Source organism: Haliaeetus albicilla, chromosome 11 (assembly GCF_947461875.1).
Source record: "Haliaeetus albicilla chromosome 11, bHalAlb1.1, whole genome shotgun sequence".
NCBI classification, from domain to species: domain Eukaryota; kingdom Metazoa; phylum Chordata; class Aves; order Accipitriformes; family Accipitridae; genus Haliaeetus; species Haliaeetus albicilla.
This window is the reverse complement of record NC_091493.1, coordinates 31117793-31136373: the sequence shown is the minus strand read 5'-3', so window position 1 is coordinate 31136373 and position 18581 is coordinate 31117793. Positions and strand designations below refer to the sequence as shown.

General features: G+C 36.1%; 1 protein-coding gene across 4 annotated transcripts in view; it reads right to left on the bottom strand.

Annotated features, from left to right (window-relative positions):
• The window catches only part of VTI1A (vesicle transport through interaction with t-SNAREs 1A), a 276308-nt gene that overhangs the window by 214283 nt on the left and 43444 nt on the right, over positions 1–18581 (bottom strand). For all 4 annotated transcript variants that reach the window (XM_069796984.1, XM_069796982.1, XM_069796986.1 and 1 more), the window contains exon 4: positions 4532–4609. In XM_069796984.1, coding sequence (XP_069653085.1) covers positions 4532–4609 — 78 coding nt within the window. The remainder of the gene's footprint in view (positions 1–4531; positions 4610–18581) is intronic.

Below are 18581 nucleotides of genomic sequence, written 5' to 3'. Positions count from 1 at the left end.
TTTTCTATTTTGAAACATTATTTTTATTATGCTCACCGCTCAACTGTAAACAGCATTAAGCCGTGTGCAGCCACCATTTTAGGTTATGATAATCAGCATATTTTTGAAACAAAGATTTTTTTTTTTTTTTTTTTTTTTTGCAATACAGAATTCGATACAAGAGGTAATCTGCTCCTTTGTAGGCTAAAAAAAAAAAAATCTGGTTTACGCTGGTTTGAACCAGTGGAATCTCTTGTGGCTAAGCCTTCTGCTGTGACTAAAATCAAAACTGCGCCGCAGAGAGCGAGGGAGCGAGATGGGGGGGGCTGTGCGCGCGCGCGCGTGTGTGTGTCTGTGAGGCACGTCACATGACATAGAAAACTACCGAATTTTTTTTAAAAAGCTGATAACGCTACCGCCGTCTCTGTCCGCATATAGATAACGAATAAATGCTGAACTCTATTAAACGCCCTTTACACATTATCGTGGGTCGAACACACAATTTTCTGAACTTATGATGACAGTCTATTTATTTTGCTATAAACCCTCGGCATGTAACGAACAGATTTGTGTCTGGTAATGATCTGCTCTGCCAGGGCTATATGAAATGATACCGACCTTCTTTAGATCTTGGGGAATTAAATTGACCAACTTCACCCCCTGGTCTGTAGCTGAAGTTTGACACACTTTATGCACAGCAAGCCCAAATCTAATATTATCACAACTTTGTAGTCAGAAATTAAGTAGCCACAAAATATTTGTTCACCACAAATCACATATACAATGTATGCCTATACAGACATGCAGTTTAACCTAATGCGAATTTATTCAAACTTATTAATGAACATAGTTGTGAAAGAGAAAGGAACACTTATATTTCAAGAAAGTTCATAATACTGAACCTGACATTATTTTGGTCAAGAAGGATTTCTGATTTAACCCAATATGTACTTTCTAAAAAATATACAAATTGCCACATAAAACAGTTCTATGATTATTAAAGTGAAGCCACAACTTTAAGTAGTGTATCATTGCACTGAAAAACTCAAAACTTTCAAGGGATTTGATAAATGTTGGCGGCCAGAATGACAAATAAGACTTGAAAGCAACAGAGCCTGTTTAAGACCACTCCTGGAAAATAAATAACAACCCAATGCACACAGTAGGTTATTGGGTTTGGGGTTGTGAGGTGGGGGTTTTTTGATGCAAGAAGGGACATCTCCTGATTCTCAGCCTCTGTTTGTGCCTCATCTGACTACATTCACATGATTCAAATTCAGAAGAAATTAATGTATACTAAGCAACGACTTCATTAAACTCTAAGTGCATTAAGAGCACTGTATCACTACCTAGATCATTAAGCAAAGATGCATTTATTTCAAAAGGAACTCTGAATAGCAGAATTGTATCATTCTTACAACTTCTCACAAGAAGTTTCTATATGCTCTATCTGGTAAAATTAGTTAAATCTTGGTTTAATCATTATAAGGCAACTGCATTCTAAGTTGTTGCCATCTACACATGATGACTGCTACTTATGGGAAACATTTTGGAAAAACGAAGAAGACGAAAAATAAATCATCATTTGCTAATTCTTCAATCTATTCTTTGTACTTCAGTCTTTCTTCCTGGGAGAATAACTGGAAACTCAAAACTATGATCTTATTCATTACAGCTTATAACTCGGCTGTGGTTTGCTGTAATTGTACCTTTGAAACTCAACTAAAAAAAGCCAGAAGTTGAATAAAGAAAAGATCCAAATTGTTTATTTTTCCAATAGCGCCCCATTTATTTCTGAATACCTAATATGGTCATACTAGCCAGTATACATTAAGTTCCTTTTGTCTTCTCACTCTACCAAAAACATTATGCAAATGTTTATCACGATGACAAAGACCATACCTAAACCGTGCAAGCTCCTATCTCTTGTTTCCCTTGGGTAACACCCCAGTTTAACCAGATATTCAGCATTTCTATTGGTAGATTTTACCCATATTTGTGGATTGGTGTAGGAGCAATTCTGAGCCGGCAACTTTTTTAACACCACCTCTGTCAGAAGAAGAATCCCTACTCTCCTCTCCCCTTTCACAGTTTGGTGATTGAATTGGGGAAAACAACCCACCATTTTTTAGTTTAACTTATTTAACCTAATCCAAACTGATTAAGAAGTAAAAGTCCTACAATATTAGGGTGAGGGTCCCTCCATCTACCTATATTTATTTCCATCAGACAAACTGAAAACAAGAATTTGAAACATCTTCAAATATTTTGTATGGCTGTAAGTTATACCTCAGCATCCTTTCATCATCTAGTCCAAGTTTTCTATTGATATAATAATGTATAGGAGTGAAAGTGTATTAGACCTGGGGTTACTGAGTTAAATATATCGATATAATATGTTCAATATAAGATAAGCACCCAAACCTTACACTTGATTTGGATAGCTGTACATTCTAATAAGTTCAATATCAGACTGAAGTTTTTGCACTACATGCAAGTCATTTTTTTAACTACATGCATATAAGCACAAATATAAATAATGATATTTCATAAGAAAAAGAGATTGTGAGATTGATTATTGGAACAACACAATTAATAATATTTCTTAAAAATACTGGCATTCACATATTTAAAAGAAGTTAGGTGACTCCTTTATGGTGATATTTCATAACATTTTTCAAGGAAGAAAAGAAAGAAATTCAGAACTTTCAAAGGTATAGGGGTAATAATTTCAAGTTGGGTTATAGAAAAGGATTTTGATTACCTAAAAGACTACATAAAACCCCTTTACCAGCCAAAATTTTCTTCCATTTAAGAAGTGGTCATTTGGAAGAACAAACTTATGTTGACAAATGGTTGAAGGTATCATTTGGTTCCTTGAGATGAGACCATGTTTCTTCCATCAGGTTTAGAAAAAAGATCGTAACTTGCAAAAAGTGCACATGTGAACCAGTTATTTAACCATTCCTTAAAAAGTGAAAATAAAATATTTTATCTCATCCCTACACATAAGATATTCTGTTATAAGTAAAGCTTCTTATCACAATTGCCCTTTTATGTCTGAATTCACACATTTTTTTCTTGAAATGTAAAAATAGCAGCACCTTAAAAGAAATAAAATGAGAATCTTAACACTTTCACGGGACTGAGTATATGATCATGACATGCAGACTGTGAAACTCTTTTCCCTAAAATCATCTTTGCCATAAATTCATTATTTAGGGATAATAAACTCTCTTTATTTTATTCAAATTTTGGAATCTCCCCTTGCTATAATATATAAATATGAAGATTAATATCTTTTAAATTTAACTCTTCACAAAGATATTAGACATGCTATACACTACAGTCTTATGTCTACAGATAAATTGTATCCTGTGTATAATTGCATTAATGTATGTGTTAAAATCTATTACAGAGTTTAAAACTTACACAGCACATTTAAAATACTATATAAGGTTAAGACTTAAGGGGGTCTGTGTTTTAAAACGCATTGTCCTGGGATAAGTCTCCAAGTCTTTCTTTTTTCCTATCCTTAGTGGAACTGAGCTTATATTGAGGGTAGAGGATACTAAAAATTTCAGAACATGGTTCTGATCTGTTTCCTTATTTAATATTGCATTTATCAAGTGAACATTTAAACAATTTTCACTCTCACTACCAAAATAATTTAAATGCTATATAGTCAGAAGAGAAAATCTGATATTTAAGAAAACTTTCAACTAACTTCTAACTCAAAATGCACAACTTTGATTACAGCTGACATGATTTTCAAAAAGAAAATAAACATTCTGATTTCAGATGGAGCTTGTCAAACAAGTTTCAGCACCAAAAGAAATATTAACAGGTGGGTCAAAGCCTCCTTCTGAATATAATGTTGCCTTTATAATTTTCAGTAGTCTAGCAGAATCCTCACTGTAGTGTCCAGAACAACAATACGGGTACAAGATATTAAAAAAGCCTCAGGATTATCAAGATTTCCTTCGTTAAAAGAGATGGATAGCACTCTGCATTCTAGTACGACATGCATTCTGAAAGCATGCTCTTATTAGTACAACTTGCGTTTTTGGTACAAGGAGAGAAAAATCTGTTTAGGGAAGGAATCACACAAGGAAACTGAGTGGGGTACTGCCTAATTCTGAGAGCGCACTTTCATTTGTTTTGCCCGCCAGTGTTGATTTAATTATACTGCATTATTATCAAAGCTGCATTATGTACTTTTTTTATTCCTTTTACATGTGTTTGAGGTGAAGACCTTGGCTTTGTCGGCAAACAGCGCGTTTCAAGTTATTTCTTAAGTACTAAATAATAAAGAAAAGAGAAGAAAAGATTTTTTTTAAGATAGCAGACAGTGATCACAAGTTAAAGGGTTAAATGTAAGATCTCCAAGAAACATTTTGAAGTTGATTAAGACCCCAGCTTTGCATTAAACAGTATCACTTCCACATGAGTTGTTGCTAATGCTGTTAAGGAGCAGCTTGAGAAGCCCAGTGTGCCAGTGACCTCCTTCACCCTCCAGCCACCCACTAGGGCTTCTTGATTAGCATCCTACCTGGTTCTCTGAGGAATTCCCGTCATCCCCCAGGAGCTCATTCCGCACCTCATCACTGTAGGCGATTCGTGACCTTTTCTGTAAAACAAAAAGAAAAAAGGGTTAGGAGTAAAGCTCCGAAGTCATTGGTATCAAGGCTGATCATCTTAAACCTCGAGAGCCCCCTAATGGATACCTATTTGATAAAAAAAAATATCTGCAAGTAAAAGTTATTAAAAAGTTCTTCAGCTGCTGTATTTTGACAAATCTGCATGGCAAAACCTTAGCATTTCTAAGACAGTCACATCCTCAACGCTTCGGCAATGAAAGCAGCTTCAGTGAAGCTCAAGATACATAACGTGTGATCCCAGTTCTGATAATCAGGTAACCGGGAGAGGCAATATACACTAATACCAGAAGCACTGAAGAAACGCCTGTGTCGGAACCAAATGCATTTATCTGAAGAACGCTCGCTAGCTGGACGCAGAACTCGGCATAACACTGCAGTGATGCCACTAAAGAGGAAAGGAAGATTGAGCTTTTCCCATATAAAAAAAAAAACCACCCAAAACCTAACAACACACATTTGACAAAACTGGTTGAACTTAAAGATGTAGAAAATTAACAAGTGCTTTCTATGCTGGTAAGGCTGTGAAGGCCTACTGGGAAAGGACCAGAAATCAAGGGGCAAAAGAAAGGAAAGAAAACAACAACAGTACAAGGATACATTGGTTTACAGCAGTTCATGGAAACACCACAAACTGAGACAGTCATTCATTAGATTGTTATGACAGACAGTCATTATTCACAGCTTATGAGCAGCAGATTTGCTCATGAACTGATCATCATATTGATTCTAAACTAGATCAAGCGCCGAGCAACAGAAAGCAAATGGCTGAAGATTACCAAGGTAGCACAGCGTTCAATGGAACAACAGGGAAGTCCATAAAGAACATCAGCCCAGCTTTCAATTTCTCTGTTGGCCAAATAACAGGCCCTTAGTTAATATTCCTACACTCACCATGAAAAGAGAGAAAAGATTTTTAACGTATTGTCTAAAATCTTTTTATATTTGAGTGCGGTTACGATCAGTTTTACACTTCATCAGAGGAAGAAACACAAGAGTAGCAAGAATTGAGCTGTAGGACCTTCCTTTATTGATGGGAGCTTCCCTCACACTCTGCCATGGTAGTCACTACCAGTAGGAACTCAGCAAAAACAAATCCCTCCTCAAACCTTCCCTTATTGGACAATCATGCCAAAAAATGTGCTTGGGGCTGGGGCACAGGACACAACCCACTAGAAATTATACTGAGCATGGGAAATTAATTACCTTTGTGACAAAGAAGTTTGGAAGTGGGTCACCCCTTACGCTAGGAACCTAGCAGTGGAGTAAGCCTTGTATTGGTCATCTCAGAGCAACACATTTTAGCTTTTATATCCTGTGTAGTTCAGCCTTTATTACCATCATCATCGTTACAATGCTCACCAATTTGTGATTCAGTTGCTAGTGTTCAGACCTAGATTATATACTAAAGCTACAGATGTACGTAGCAAGGTCAAAGCATACCATGGACCTACTACAAGAGCTGAATTGTGCCAAATCTTTTGGAGATCTCAGCTGTCACAGTTTCATACTAACCAAGCTAAAGTAGTCTACAGCATTAAAGGATATGAGAACCTTTAAACAGGCTGTGGTATCAGAGCTGCCTGTTTAAATTATTCATTTCATCACTATGGGGGACTAAAACACTCCACAGTATGCAAGAATATCATATGGAGATAGGTTTTGTTTTTCTCTTTTTTCACCAAAAAGCCAACAAATTGGCATAGATTGCTCAATTATATTATTTTCCTATTTTTATTTGATACACATCAAACAAGGAAGAAAATTACAAATATATACCAATAAATATCTAATCTGCTTTTCTGATTAAGTTCAATCTTCCCATTTGAGATCTAGTAGTTCAACTGTACAGTCTTTCCCAATTTCACAAAATGACTCAACCCCATTGAATCTGTTAGTGTTGAATGTATTTATCATTATTAGACTGAAGTGAGGAGCATGATGCTTCATGAGCTTGTTCTCCAGTGAACAAGTTGCCTAATTATATGTAGAGACTGAGACGGTCCTTGGTTACACATCATTTATTTGAAAGATTTAACTGGCTGATATTCTCATTCATAAGAGCCTGCACAGAAGAAAGGAAAAAGAATATTCTTCATGGGAAAGAAATAAATGTTAATAGCAATACAATTTTTAGAGGCCCTTTATAATACTTTATATCATCACCACTGAACTTAATAAAAATATTTGTATCACTGTTCTTTTATTGCAATAATCTGTCATGATCTGAAAATCAGCAATTATATTAAAAGAAATAACCCTTTGACTACAATTAGGTATAACTCTTTGCCATAATCAATAAATAATTTGATACTACTTTTGATCACAGTTTCACTACCAAATGAATCAATAATATAAAAGGAAAGGCCTTTGAACTAAAGTGTTCGTTTGTTCTTTCAGGATTTGTCCAAAATATCAATATCTCGAATTACTATTCTTATTTTTATTAAAGTAATATTGGCTAACACTTTAAAATGTGGCTATGAAATTCAGTTCGGTTCATCCGAACTCAATAATTAAATAATTTTTAGATTTTTTTTTTTTTTTAAGTTCATAACTATCAGCTGTTTATAAATACGTACTTTAGCCAAATGTAAGAATGATAGTTTGAGCTGGAAATGTCACACACTCTGCTACAGTTTGAAGGAACCCAATTCATAATGCATTTTATAAATAGTTAATGACTTCTATACATAAGCTAACCAGGCAAATCAAGAAATTGTCAACATTTTTAGTCTTAGTTGTCAGTTACCACTGTCTACTGGTACTTTATATGTATGTTTCTAGAAAAGACAGAACCTTTACAGAGTTTGTAATCCAAGGTATTTCTGGGAACCTCAGTATAGGTTTAAGAGGTTCTGTGTGCAGTTTTTGGTCTCTAAAGGTCTGTCATATATAGAAGTTTTCCTTGTATTTTATATTTCCTTGTATATAAATAGATAAAAAGTCTAAGCACACAAGTGTTTTTAACTCGGTGTATGTGTTTGCATTCAAATGTAGCATGCACACGAACACAAAAAGACACAAAAGGGTTAAGCTACTTTCTACAAGAACTTCAAGACAGAGAAAGTTTCAGGGGCTGTTTTAAATGTACTACAGTACCCAGACCTTCTGACAAGGAAGAATTTCTGATTCCAGGCAGATCTCTCTTGGTTTATGAACAGGATTTTTGCATACTGATTGGGTGATTTCCTTAAAGCCCTGTTCAAACAGATACACTTGCTCAGTTCTGTCTGGCAATTTGGCTTTAAACAATCTGTCTACTTGACCCAAGCCTTAACATTTCCCAATAGAACTGAATGTGTTCATGGGCAAGCCCAGCTAAATTAGAATTGAAATGAATTAACTCAGCTTAAACTAATTAAGATCTGTGATCTGCAGTACCACCCCCCTGTATGATTCTACATGTGAAGTAGGGTACATGTAACCAGACTGTAAGAATTCTGCTATACTACTAATCTGAGCATACCAATGAAGTTCGTCTATTACTAAAGCATATGAGAAGTTAATTTCCATGGCCTACACATGGCAAAGCAATTGCTTAAATTGCCTCACCTGGGAATTTAATACAATGTTATCATCAGACCAGCCACACTGTAAATAGATTTATAATGCTTTCCATGTGCTAGGCTAGGTTGCATATGAATTAAGTAATGATCTGGTATTACAATACAATCAGCTAGTTCCCACACCTGGCAGACAGGATATTTTGCTAAATTACTACCTATACAGATACATCACAACATAAAAACAGAAAAGGCAATGGGAAGAGAAACAATCTACATGGTGTATGACCGATTTTTACATGGTAACCAAATAAGATGTAGATAGAAAGAGGTATCCAAAATAATCTGTTTCCAACATCTGCACAACAGAACACATACTTATTCATTTCTATTCAATTTTGGCCTAATTTTCTGCATTCTATACTTTAATTACCATCCACATTCTGAAATGTTCCCATTAGTGAAGGCCAGAACTAGCCAATGCCCACTCACTCCAACACACTTTCAGCAATCAGCCAAATAATTGATATAAAGTATTGCACATTTTCATACCTGAACTAAAGAATAGCTTTCCCCCTCCTAAATGCTAAGCAGCCCCCTGAAGAGACAAGCAAACCTAGGTGCATTTCAGACAAAAGGCCAAGCAAATCCTTTTGTCCCAACCTCTCCATTTTTGAGGCTCAATGTTTTAAGAACAGATTAAACGGATTTTTTGGTGAAATATGCGTAAACAAACAAAAAGGCTTATTTATCCACAAACATCTGGTTTCATACAAAATTCATCAGAATTTCCTAGTATATATAAATGGCTTTACAAAATCTTCAGGCACTCGTTTCAGAGTTTGGCCCTGCTCTAGATGTAAATAAATATTCAAGGTTAGCATAACCAGAAATAATTTGTAGGAATAAGTTAGATTTTATTTTGTGTTCTTTGAGAGTAGTCAGTTTTGCCAATGCTCTTGCTAAAAGCAAGGTGAAAAAAGTGACCTGATCCTCAAATGGACTGCTAAATACTGCAGAATGTACACTTTCATCTCTGCCTTCCAGAATAAGTACTGAAGTATTTTTTTGCTGAGCAGAAATGGAAAAGGTAGTTTAACAAATTTAGAAGAAAAATAAGTGAACCTACTTAACATTCCTAAAGCTTATATTTAAAGAGAAACACAAGAACACTTCTTCAGGAAATATAATTGAAATTGCTGAAGAAATTGTGTTCAAACTTCAGTTTTCAAAACTTCTTCAAAACTTTCAAAATTTCTCTGTAAAGGTGATCCAGGAACAATAGACTAGACACTTCAGACTGCAATTCCAAAGGGTTTTTCCTGTTCCTAAGTAGCTTAGTTTTTATCGATTATGTGTAAGAAGCAGGAAAACAATTACATAGTGTTAATATACAACCTGATGCAGTGCTGGACTCTCAAGCATTTCCTTATGAAAATAAAAAAAAAACCAAAGCCAATAGTTTTCTTCTGTCCAAAAGGAAATAAAAATTATTCTATAAATCTTATGAAACTTCTGAATGAAAGAACCAATTCAATAGTACGTGTTGGCTGGCAAAAGTCAATGCCTAAGCCACTCCTGGTCTTGCCTGCCCTTCCTGCATGCCCACAAAAAAGATTGCAGGCAATGCTGGAAGAGAAATGCACAACTTAAAACCTGTATTCTGCCACTCTGCCAAATGTCATCAGCTTCCTACAACAGCAGAGAGAAATCAAACTTCAAGTGCTAATGTGAAATTAATGCAGAGATACTATCACCCATTTTAAGTAGAAGTCACAGGTCTATAAATCTTCTTTTCAATAATCATCATCAAACATACTTTTAGTTTCTTTATGGGTTAAGGGCAGGGAGGAAGGTCAAGCAAACCCCCATGAGGATACAACATGTTGTATTATGTTGGTCGTGAAAAATGAAGCTTCTGCCCACAAAACTACTTCTGTCTCAAACTCATGACCAGCAGACCATGCATGTCACCAACATGGCTGATGCTTAAACAACCTGCTACATTGCACATGCTGTAGGTAGGGAAGAAAACAGGTGACCTATGAGAGAATTGTTAAGTCATCGTTTCTGTGAATTTAAAGAGCAACAGGGACTATTTCTATTGTGAAAAAGACACTTGTATTCAGAAAAACAGTTTATACTTACCTGAGCTCTGCCTTTTAAACTTAATAACCTACCAAAGGAAAGATTTTTCAAAATTCAAAGGTCTGGAACTAACTGACTTCTCCCCCCTTCTATTTTTTAGAGAATGCTCAAAAATTGACTGCCATTGCTTCCAATTTAACAAGACCACATCGATGGAAGAGTAATATAATGAAGTACAAGAGTTATAAATCCAAGCATGGAAAACTTCAGATAACTATTGCTTGGGCTTGGATAGGACTCTCCAAACATAACAATGAATAATTGCCCTTAGCCTGGTGTTTATATCAATTTATTTTTTTTTTTTAATTGTAACTGCTCATCTTTTTGCTTGTTGGAATCACCACACCCTATTACCAAATCTTGGTGCCTACATATACACTACTTTATTCTTTCATCAGAATTCACTTCCTCCAAGGTACTATCACTTCTGGGCTGTTCTGCACAACAGTTTGTTTGCCTTTTTACTCGTGTGCCATAATCTCAAAAAATATGCCAGGCATCAGCTGACGCATGAACAGTGACTGAGTATTCCTGCAGATTTAACTGTAACCTCTCTGTAGGCCAACGTAGTGACGTCTGCCTTCTGCAGTGCCGACTTGCAGCTATGCTGCTATCCAGTGTTACCTATGTCTGGTAGTCTGTTCCTGTAATGTGCTTTTCAGCACTGTAATTTCAGTATTTCATACAACTCCCTTCTATTGATTCCTTCAAATGACCATTATTAAACTATCATATTTCATTACAAAACCTATCTTTACACATCTACTTAGCTGTCTAAGCTAACCAACTTGCCTATTCAGTTAATGGAAATTCCTCTAAATTGTGCAAGATCACTTGAGTTCATTCCTTCTCAGATTCACCTTTCAGAAAAGGCTAGTGCTTCCTTGTAATCACCCTGTGCGTGTTCAAAGACCAGTTTGATAATCTAGCTTGCTAAATTAAAAGTTGGCTGGTGTTAGTGCCCTTTGCCTTGATATGTATAGCAAACATTGGCATATATTTGCCTAATTTGTTGACAAAGGTTTTGCAACTTGCAGACCCTTACTTACCACAGTCATTTCAATCAGCAATGCTGGAAGAAAAGGCAAGAGCAAGGTTGGAGGGTGGAACACCCTCTCTCCCCAACTCAGACGACAATTTGAAAATGGAGATACCTCAGCTGTAAGACCACACCTGATACAGGTTCAAAGTAATCCACAACTGGCCTATTTATTTGGGTGTAGTGGGATAAATTCTGTTGTTTATAGCATAGGTTCATACTTGGGCTCAGAGACAAAAGGGACATGTCTAGACTGTGGCATCAACAAAAATTTGGATGCAAAGAACAGGAAAGCCAAAATTAAGCCAGTATTTTTGACAGATAAATTGATCCTCAATTCATGTTCAGGCTAATCTGCAAAAATATTTAAGGATGTCAGTATGATCACTTAAGACAATTCAGTCTCTATATCAAATCCTAGAAAACTCTCACTCCTGAAACAGATTTTAAAAAGCCACGTCAGGCATTGGAAGTCAGTCACTGATGTCATATAGGCTGCTTTCTTCTACAGAAGTCTCTGCTAGCCACAAATAACTTCAATTTAAAGATCAGCAAAACTAGGCCACAAAAATAAGCTTATTTTGAATATGGTTTAACTACAGCAGATCTTTGCACTTTGAACTGGCATATGCACATAATAAGCATACATGCAAGAGCTACAAGTGTCTCTGCAAAATTACCTTTTAGGGAAAATTGTTAAGGAAAACAGTTGAATAGAGAACTCCTACTGCCTTTTGCCAGTAAAACACAAAGCTTATGTTTCTGTTATGAAATCTTCATTGGTCATCTCAACTCATCTTCTTGTAACGACCTAACTCATATATTATAATGGTTCCTCTTTTTTTTTGTTTTTAACTAAAACCTTTTTTTAATTCCTTTTTTTCTTTCTTTCTTTTTTTTTTTTAATAATGCCTATTACCATGCAACTTCATTGCATTATTTATCCAACAAAAGTTATTTAGAGGACAAAGAGCAATTTAGACGACAAGGAGCAACTACACATCAGGATCATGTACTTTAGACTGTCTTGTCATCCAAAGATTTTATGCTGTGTAGTAGGTTCATAATTAACATAAATGTTTGCTAAATCTTGGAGACAGAAGATAAACTCCAGTGTGTTGGACCAACAGACAGATGAACTGAGAACATGAAAATATGGAGCCATTTTCCTCGAAGGGGAGAAGTTTATACTATGAGGGCCAACTTTTAAAGAGAGTGCTCCCAAAGACAGTGAAGCAGGGAGGAAAAAAAATCTTAAGGAAGCTTAAGATTTTTTAATTAATTAGCTGACACTAATTAGCTCATGGTAAAGGATGGTAAACACCTCAGATAAACCAAAACATGAAATGTTCATTAAAATATCTTTGTTTCAGCCAGTATCTCCATCTGGAGCCTAGGTTCCCGTTGCTAACAGTAACAAGACATCTGCTGGTACTTTCCACCAGCTCCTTCCTTTCCCAGAAAGAAGCATCCACGTGTTACTTCCTTCCTCCATTTGTTACTTAATTGTCTTTATCAGCCTGTATCTGCACTCTCCAGCCAGACACTACAGAGATCAGCAACTGTAATGAAAATCTATAATTGGGCTGAAACAGTTGCCATTCTTGAATGCTATCACCATCTTTTTTAGTTCTCCCACTCCTTGAATTTCTAACAGTAGGTAAAGCCTAGGAAAAGATGGTATCTTTTAGGCTGTTAGGCTTTTCAGTTAAAAGTACAATTTTGCTACAGAGCTCAGTCTATTAATAAATTATACATTTTGCCCACTGTGAACTCCAAGAGTAAAAAACAAAAGGAAGCCATAAAGCCAGATCTCATTTTGGACACTTAGAATGAGGGCAAGGCAGATGAATGAGATGTTTCCAAGGCAGCTGAATTGTCCCACCTACGTTTGTGCCACTCTGATAGGATCTATTTTATACCAAAGAAACTTAAGCAGGCCTTTCCAAAAATACTTTTTAGTGCATGAAAAGCTATTTTTAGGCACTGTCATTTTTTCACTGAGCGTATACACTCTCTCTCAGAGGCATCTTTCCACCCATATACCAATACATGTTTTTTAATTTCTGAAAATAACATACAGAATATTTCAGTTAAGCCTTAAAAATATTAATCATAATAAATATGAAAAATCCTATTCAATGAGAGTACTAGAGGATAATTTCTGACTTCACCATTAAATACAAAATAAAATAATGCTTGATGCAAAGAATAATTAAATAGAAAAACGGCATAATTAACGTGGTTTGCACACAAATATACCCACATGGTGCTCATTCTGTGTATTTCAATACAATTATTTTGGACCATAAGCACATTAGCTCAAACTGTTGATTAATAAAAAGGAAAATGAAAAATACTTTGTGTATAACACAGCCCAGCCCAACTGATTTTTGGATCTTGCTGTCTGTGCTTACTGAATTTATTATTTTTGCCCTAACATGATTAGCTGGGATTCTTTTCCTTCCTTCTAGATCATGTGTACTTGCACACAGACACATTGCCTTGTCTGAAAAAGAGAAAAATTATCTGAGTTTAGTAATTTTAGTAGTTAAGTGGTCACAATTGGGCTTTGAAGTTTGCAGCAGATTGAAGGAGGAGTAAATCTGTACCTTTGCTGCTCCCCACCAGGCACTACTGGGACAGAACCAGTTGTTTCATGCTGTGTTAAATCAATAGCTAATATGATAAAATACTAGCCCGATGTTCAGACATGGCATTTTCTAGTTTTATCACAAGCTGATGATTAGCAGTTCTTGCTTTACACTACCTGAGATAAAAGTCAGTAACTAATCCACTACCTATAATTTATCTAACTAAAGTCCTCTTCCTTTTTATACTGCCTCTGCTTTTGAGTTCCTCAGTCCCCCGCATTCAGTGAAAATACTTACAAACAATATTAATTTCTTAAAGTGCATAAATTGGATGAAAAATTATTATTATTATGCACATATCTGTATCAAAAATAGCAACGCCAACCCCTCCCCTACTTGGTTTATTTCTTCAGAATGTAAGTCTTAAGCCTTGTAACACAGTGTAACAGAAAGGCAGTATATTTATACAAAATATTGGTATTTACAAAATATTTGCCATTTAAAGTGTCTTTCTGACAGACAGGCTTCAGCTAACTTGTTATTCTTCCCTTACCTGTAGCATAGTCAGAAATTCTGCCTCTAAGTGGACCAACATACAACAAAAAGAATAATGAGAAACACTGATACTGGCAGTAGCTCATTTCCCAGTAAATATTGATGTCCAAACTCAAAAAATTCACCAAGTATTTCTGTTTTGTCCCTGTTCCTATGTTGTCACCAACAATGCTTACACATTTCTATTGATCTTGTTTATAGCTGCCTGGATTTTCACTGTCAAGACAATGTAGTGTGAACCTTAAGGAAAACCTCACTTTATGTAAGACTGCATAAAGACTGCCATATCAGTCAAAGCTTCAATTAGTCCAGAACTTGTACTGCCTCCTATAGTGGCCATTAATGGATAACAAGGGGAAATCTTAAGGAACAGAGCAGGGATGGAATGATTCTCATTTCAGTGGACGCTGCCAGTTTCTGATGATCAGCAGTTCAGGGAGTTCAAGGTACATCTAAGATCTTCATACTGAATAAACCTTGATGGTTACTGCTTACATAATACTACTTTTATTTAAATAGCAACTGAACAAGCATTCATGCACAAGAAGAAAGGTGTTCAGATCTCAATATTAGGGCAAAAATTAAATTCAAAAGTTATCCCACTTTTCATTTGAACAAAACTGAAGTGAAGCTCCAAAGAAAGAAGGTAACAATTAAAATATCAAAAGCAATTAATTTATATCACAGAATGTTGTAACATCTCTTCCATGGGGCACATATTGGCAATATGAATTTAATTCAGAGGTTCTCATCTTTACAGGGTAAAGTCCACAGTAAGAGAAAGATTATCTAATGAATCACTTTACAATTTCTGCTCTTACAGGTTATTTTCTCTCCCAATCTCTTAATAAACTATGGCAAATATTCAAATTACTCAGATGAGAAAAATAGAACTATACTCTACAGTCACATTATATCTCCGCTCAGCTCCTTTGAAGTGCAAGAAAGGCCCAGTACTATTTGACCAAACATCTGTCCCTCCACCCCACCAGCTGTTCTTGCATGGCACAGTTTAGAAACTTCTGGTATAACAAAGCTGTTAGCATCAAATACAGATGATCTGATACAAAGAAAAACAAAGTTTGATAGCATATGGCAAACATAATAAATATTTCCAACTCCAATTCACAAACCTGACATGCAAAACCGACACAGAAAGAATATAAGGAATGGAAGGAAAAAAAACCCACGTGTGTAACATTTATCTGGATTTTTGATTCCTAAGCTTTCAGGGACAGACCCAAATTTATGTAATAATCTCAGGTTAAAATTTCGACCTAAAAATGAACTCGCACAAACATACAGAGAGTGACAGCAACCATTCTTCTAAATTCTCAGGTGGTGTACCCACCATTCTTTCCCTTTCCCTATCATTCATCGGTCTTACACCATACGCCTTTCACAGTCTGTACCTTCTTACCCCAATTTATCATGTGCTTTCTCCAGTGCGACCATACTTACCTCTTTCTATCACAAAGCGTTCCCTTTCCCACCACCCATTTTGCCATTCCCTCCTGGTCCCCTCCCTCTGTTCAGATATTTGGGTCCTCTCCTACCCTCCCTCTCTCAAGTCCCACACAGGACCATACGCCGTACAAGAGCGGTCATCCTGAAGAGCCCATGCTGTCGTTTGTCCACTGTCATTGCCCACTGTTACTACAGGCAGCTTTATGGTTCTACAGGAGAATGGCAACCCCTGTAACAGGATCACAGCAGTTTCAAAGACTTTTGAAGCAGTGGCCCCAGGGAAAAATTTAGGAGGTTGTTGGGTGACAGTTTATACTTTTTTTTCTCTTAAACCGAGATGCCTATACCTGATAATACATGACCTAAAACATCACAAGAACTGTTGACTCTGACCACAAATGGGCATTTATTGGCAGCAGGATGATAAAAATCTATCAACATACTCATTTTAAAAATTTACTGAACATCAGTTTGCATGTTGGAAGTATTTTGTTATAACCTTTCTGCAAAAGAGGTGGAGAAAGTTCAATAAAGGTAAGAAAGGACTGAACAGGTAAGATGTATTTCAGCCTGAAAGATGAGGGAAAAAAGCAAAATATGGTTCCAGCTGATCTTGAACACACTGTACGATGAACCATTTATGCTTTTATTTATTTATTTACCTGGTTTTGCAAGACATGAAAAATGCGTGATCACAGAATTTGAATTAACAGATCAGTAAATCTATAGATATGAGAGAAATAAGCAAGAATTATGGTCTTTCAGGAGATACTTACAAGTAAATGGATAAGGAATTAACTAGTACATTTCTGCATTAAAAAAAATCCTTATATAAAATAACAGTGATTTCATACTGAAAGATATCCTGAGAATTTCCAAGTATCAAAGTATATACAAGTTGCCCATAAAGATGCCCTTGGAGTAACACATTTTAACTAGCAAGAAGTCTTCAAAACTAAATTCATGGCTTGGATGGCTGTCATCCTGGGAAAAACTTGCCCTGCAGTAAACCAGAAGAGTGATACTTTAGCATTAACTCCCAAACGTAAGAGATTCCACAGCTAAGCAGCAAAAATGGGACACATACTTGCATGCAGCTGACTTGGGTAACATTTTTATTTGGGGATGAAAAGCAATTACTGTACCTTAAAAACTATTCTATGAAAAAGCGTCTACTAGGCCACTAGGGCTCCTAGTTTGGATTTCACATTATTGATCTAACCACCTCATCAAAAAGAGGATATTTCAGTAACTTATTTTATCCTGGAATAATCATTGCAGGGGATCATTAGAAACCAGTATGTGCTTTCCAATGCAATATTTCCATAGATGGCCACTAAGGCTGGTACATTTGTCTGTATCACCCTGGAAAAACACACAGTCAAGACCTAGTGGCTGGACTTCCTCTTGTACAGTATTATGGATCAACTTTCAGATCTATAATAATCTGAATTTGGTTCTAGACAGGCAAAACCCCATAAGAGCAGAAATTGCCAGAGTGCCACAAACCAGATCCACTGATTAATTTATTTAGGCACTATCTGCTAAAGGGGGAGAAGCATTCTAAGAATCTTCTAATTGCTCTAATTTCATATAGGAACAACCCTGGTGTCAGCTTTCCGTTGTTCTCAGGGGTTAGATAGTCCCCATCGTTATTAAGAAGAAACTACTGGTCCACTATCTCAAAGAGAATGGTGTGCATACATATTTCTCCTTTGTCTGTTTGATTTGCAGACCTGAGGAATATGGATTACCTGTTATCTGCACAAACAAGCTCTACTAAAATCTTGGCATTTAGTCAACTTTTATCTTGGGGACCCCAAATCGTACTGTTAGGCAATTGAGAGCACCTATCTCGACTGAACTGTCGTACAAATAGATTTTTGTCAGATGTTCAGTTTCTATTGGGGAGCATGCCAAGAAAAACAAAAATCAGCAATTTAAAACAACAAACCAGCCCCTGTGCTGACAGGAACAAATTACTATATTCCAAATGAATAAGAATTACTGCAGATCACAGATCCTCAGTATATACACTATACAAAGGGTCCAAAAGTATTCCTCAAATTAATTCTTTCTAGTAACTCCATGCTCTGAAACAAAGAGAAGAGGCTGAGTACAAATAAAATAAAACACGAAATAATACAAATAAGTTTATAAAAGCACATAAAGAGCAACAGTCAAAGAGGAATTAATTATTTAACAACTGGTAGTGCTGAGACAGGAGATGAGCAAAGACTCATTAGAGTTCAAAACGAAACTTTTGCAATTGGTCAAATGGTGCAGCAGTATGTTGTACTTCTAACGGCGCCAAGATCTGGTTTCTAGGCAATGACCTTACAGAGGCTGAGTGCACTGCCGGGGTGATGCATGCATCTTTTGGGGCAAAGATAGAAGTAGCTGCAAAAACACAATACATTTTGTTAGCCCACCCTAGGAGCATAACTGATTTCTGTTCTTCCACAAACCACACAGAAGGTCTAGCACAATCTTTTCAAAGAAATCTTCTGATCACTCTGTAATTATTCCTTTTCGAGTGACCCCATTCCATAACACACCATTCATGAAAAGACCTTGAAAACACTTTCCCTCTGAAACTTGGTAGTACGCTACACAGACCTTAGCATTTGAACTA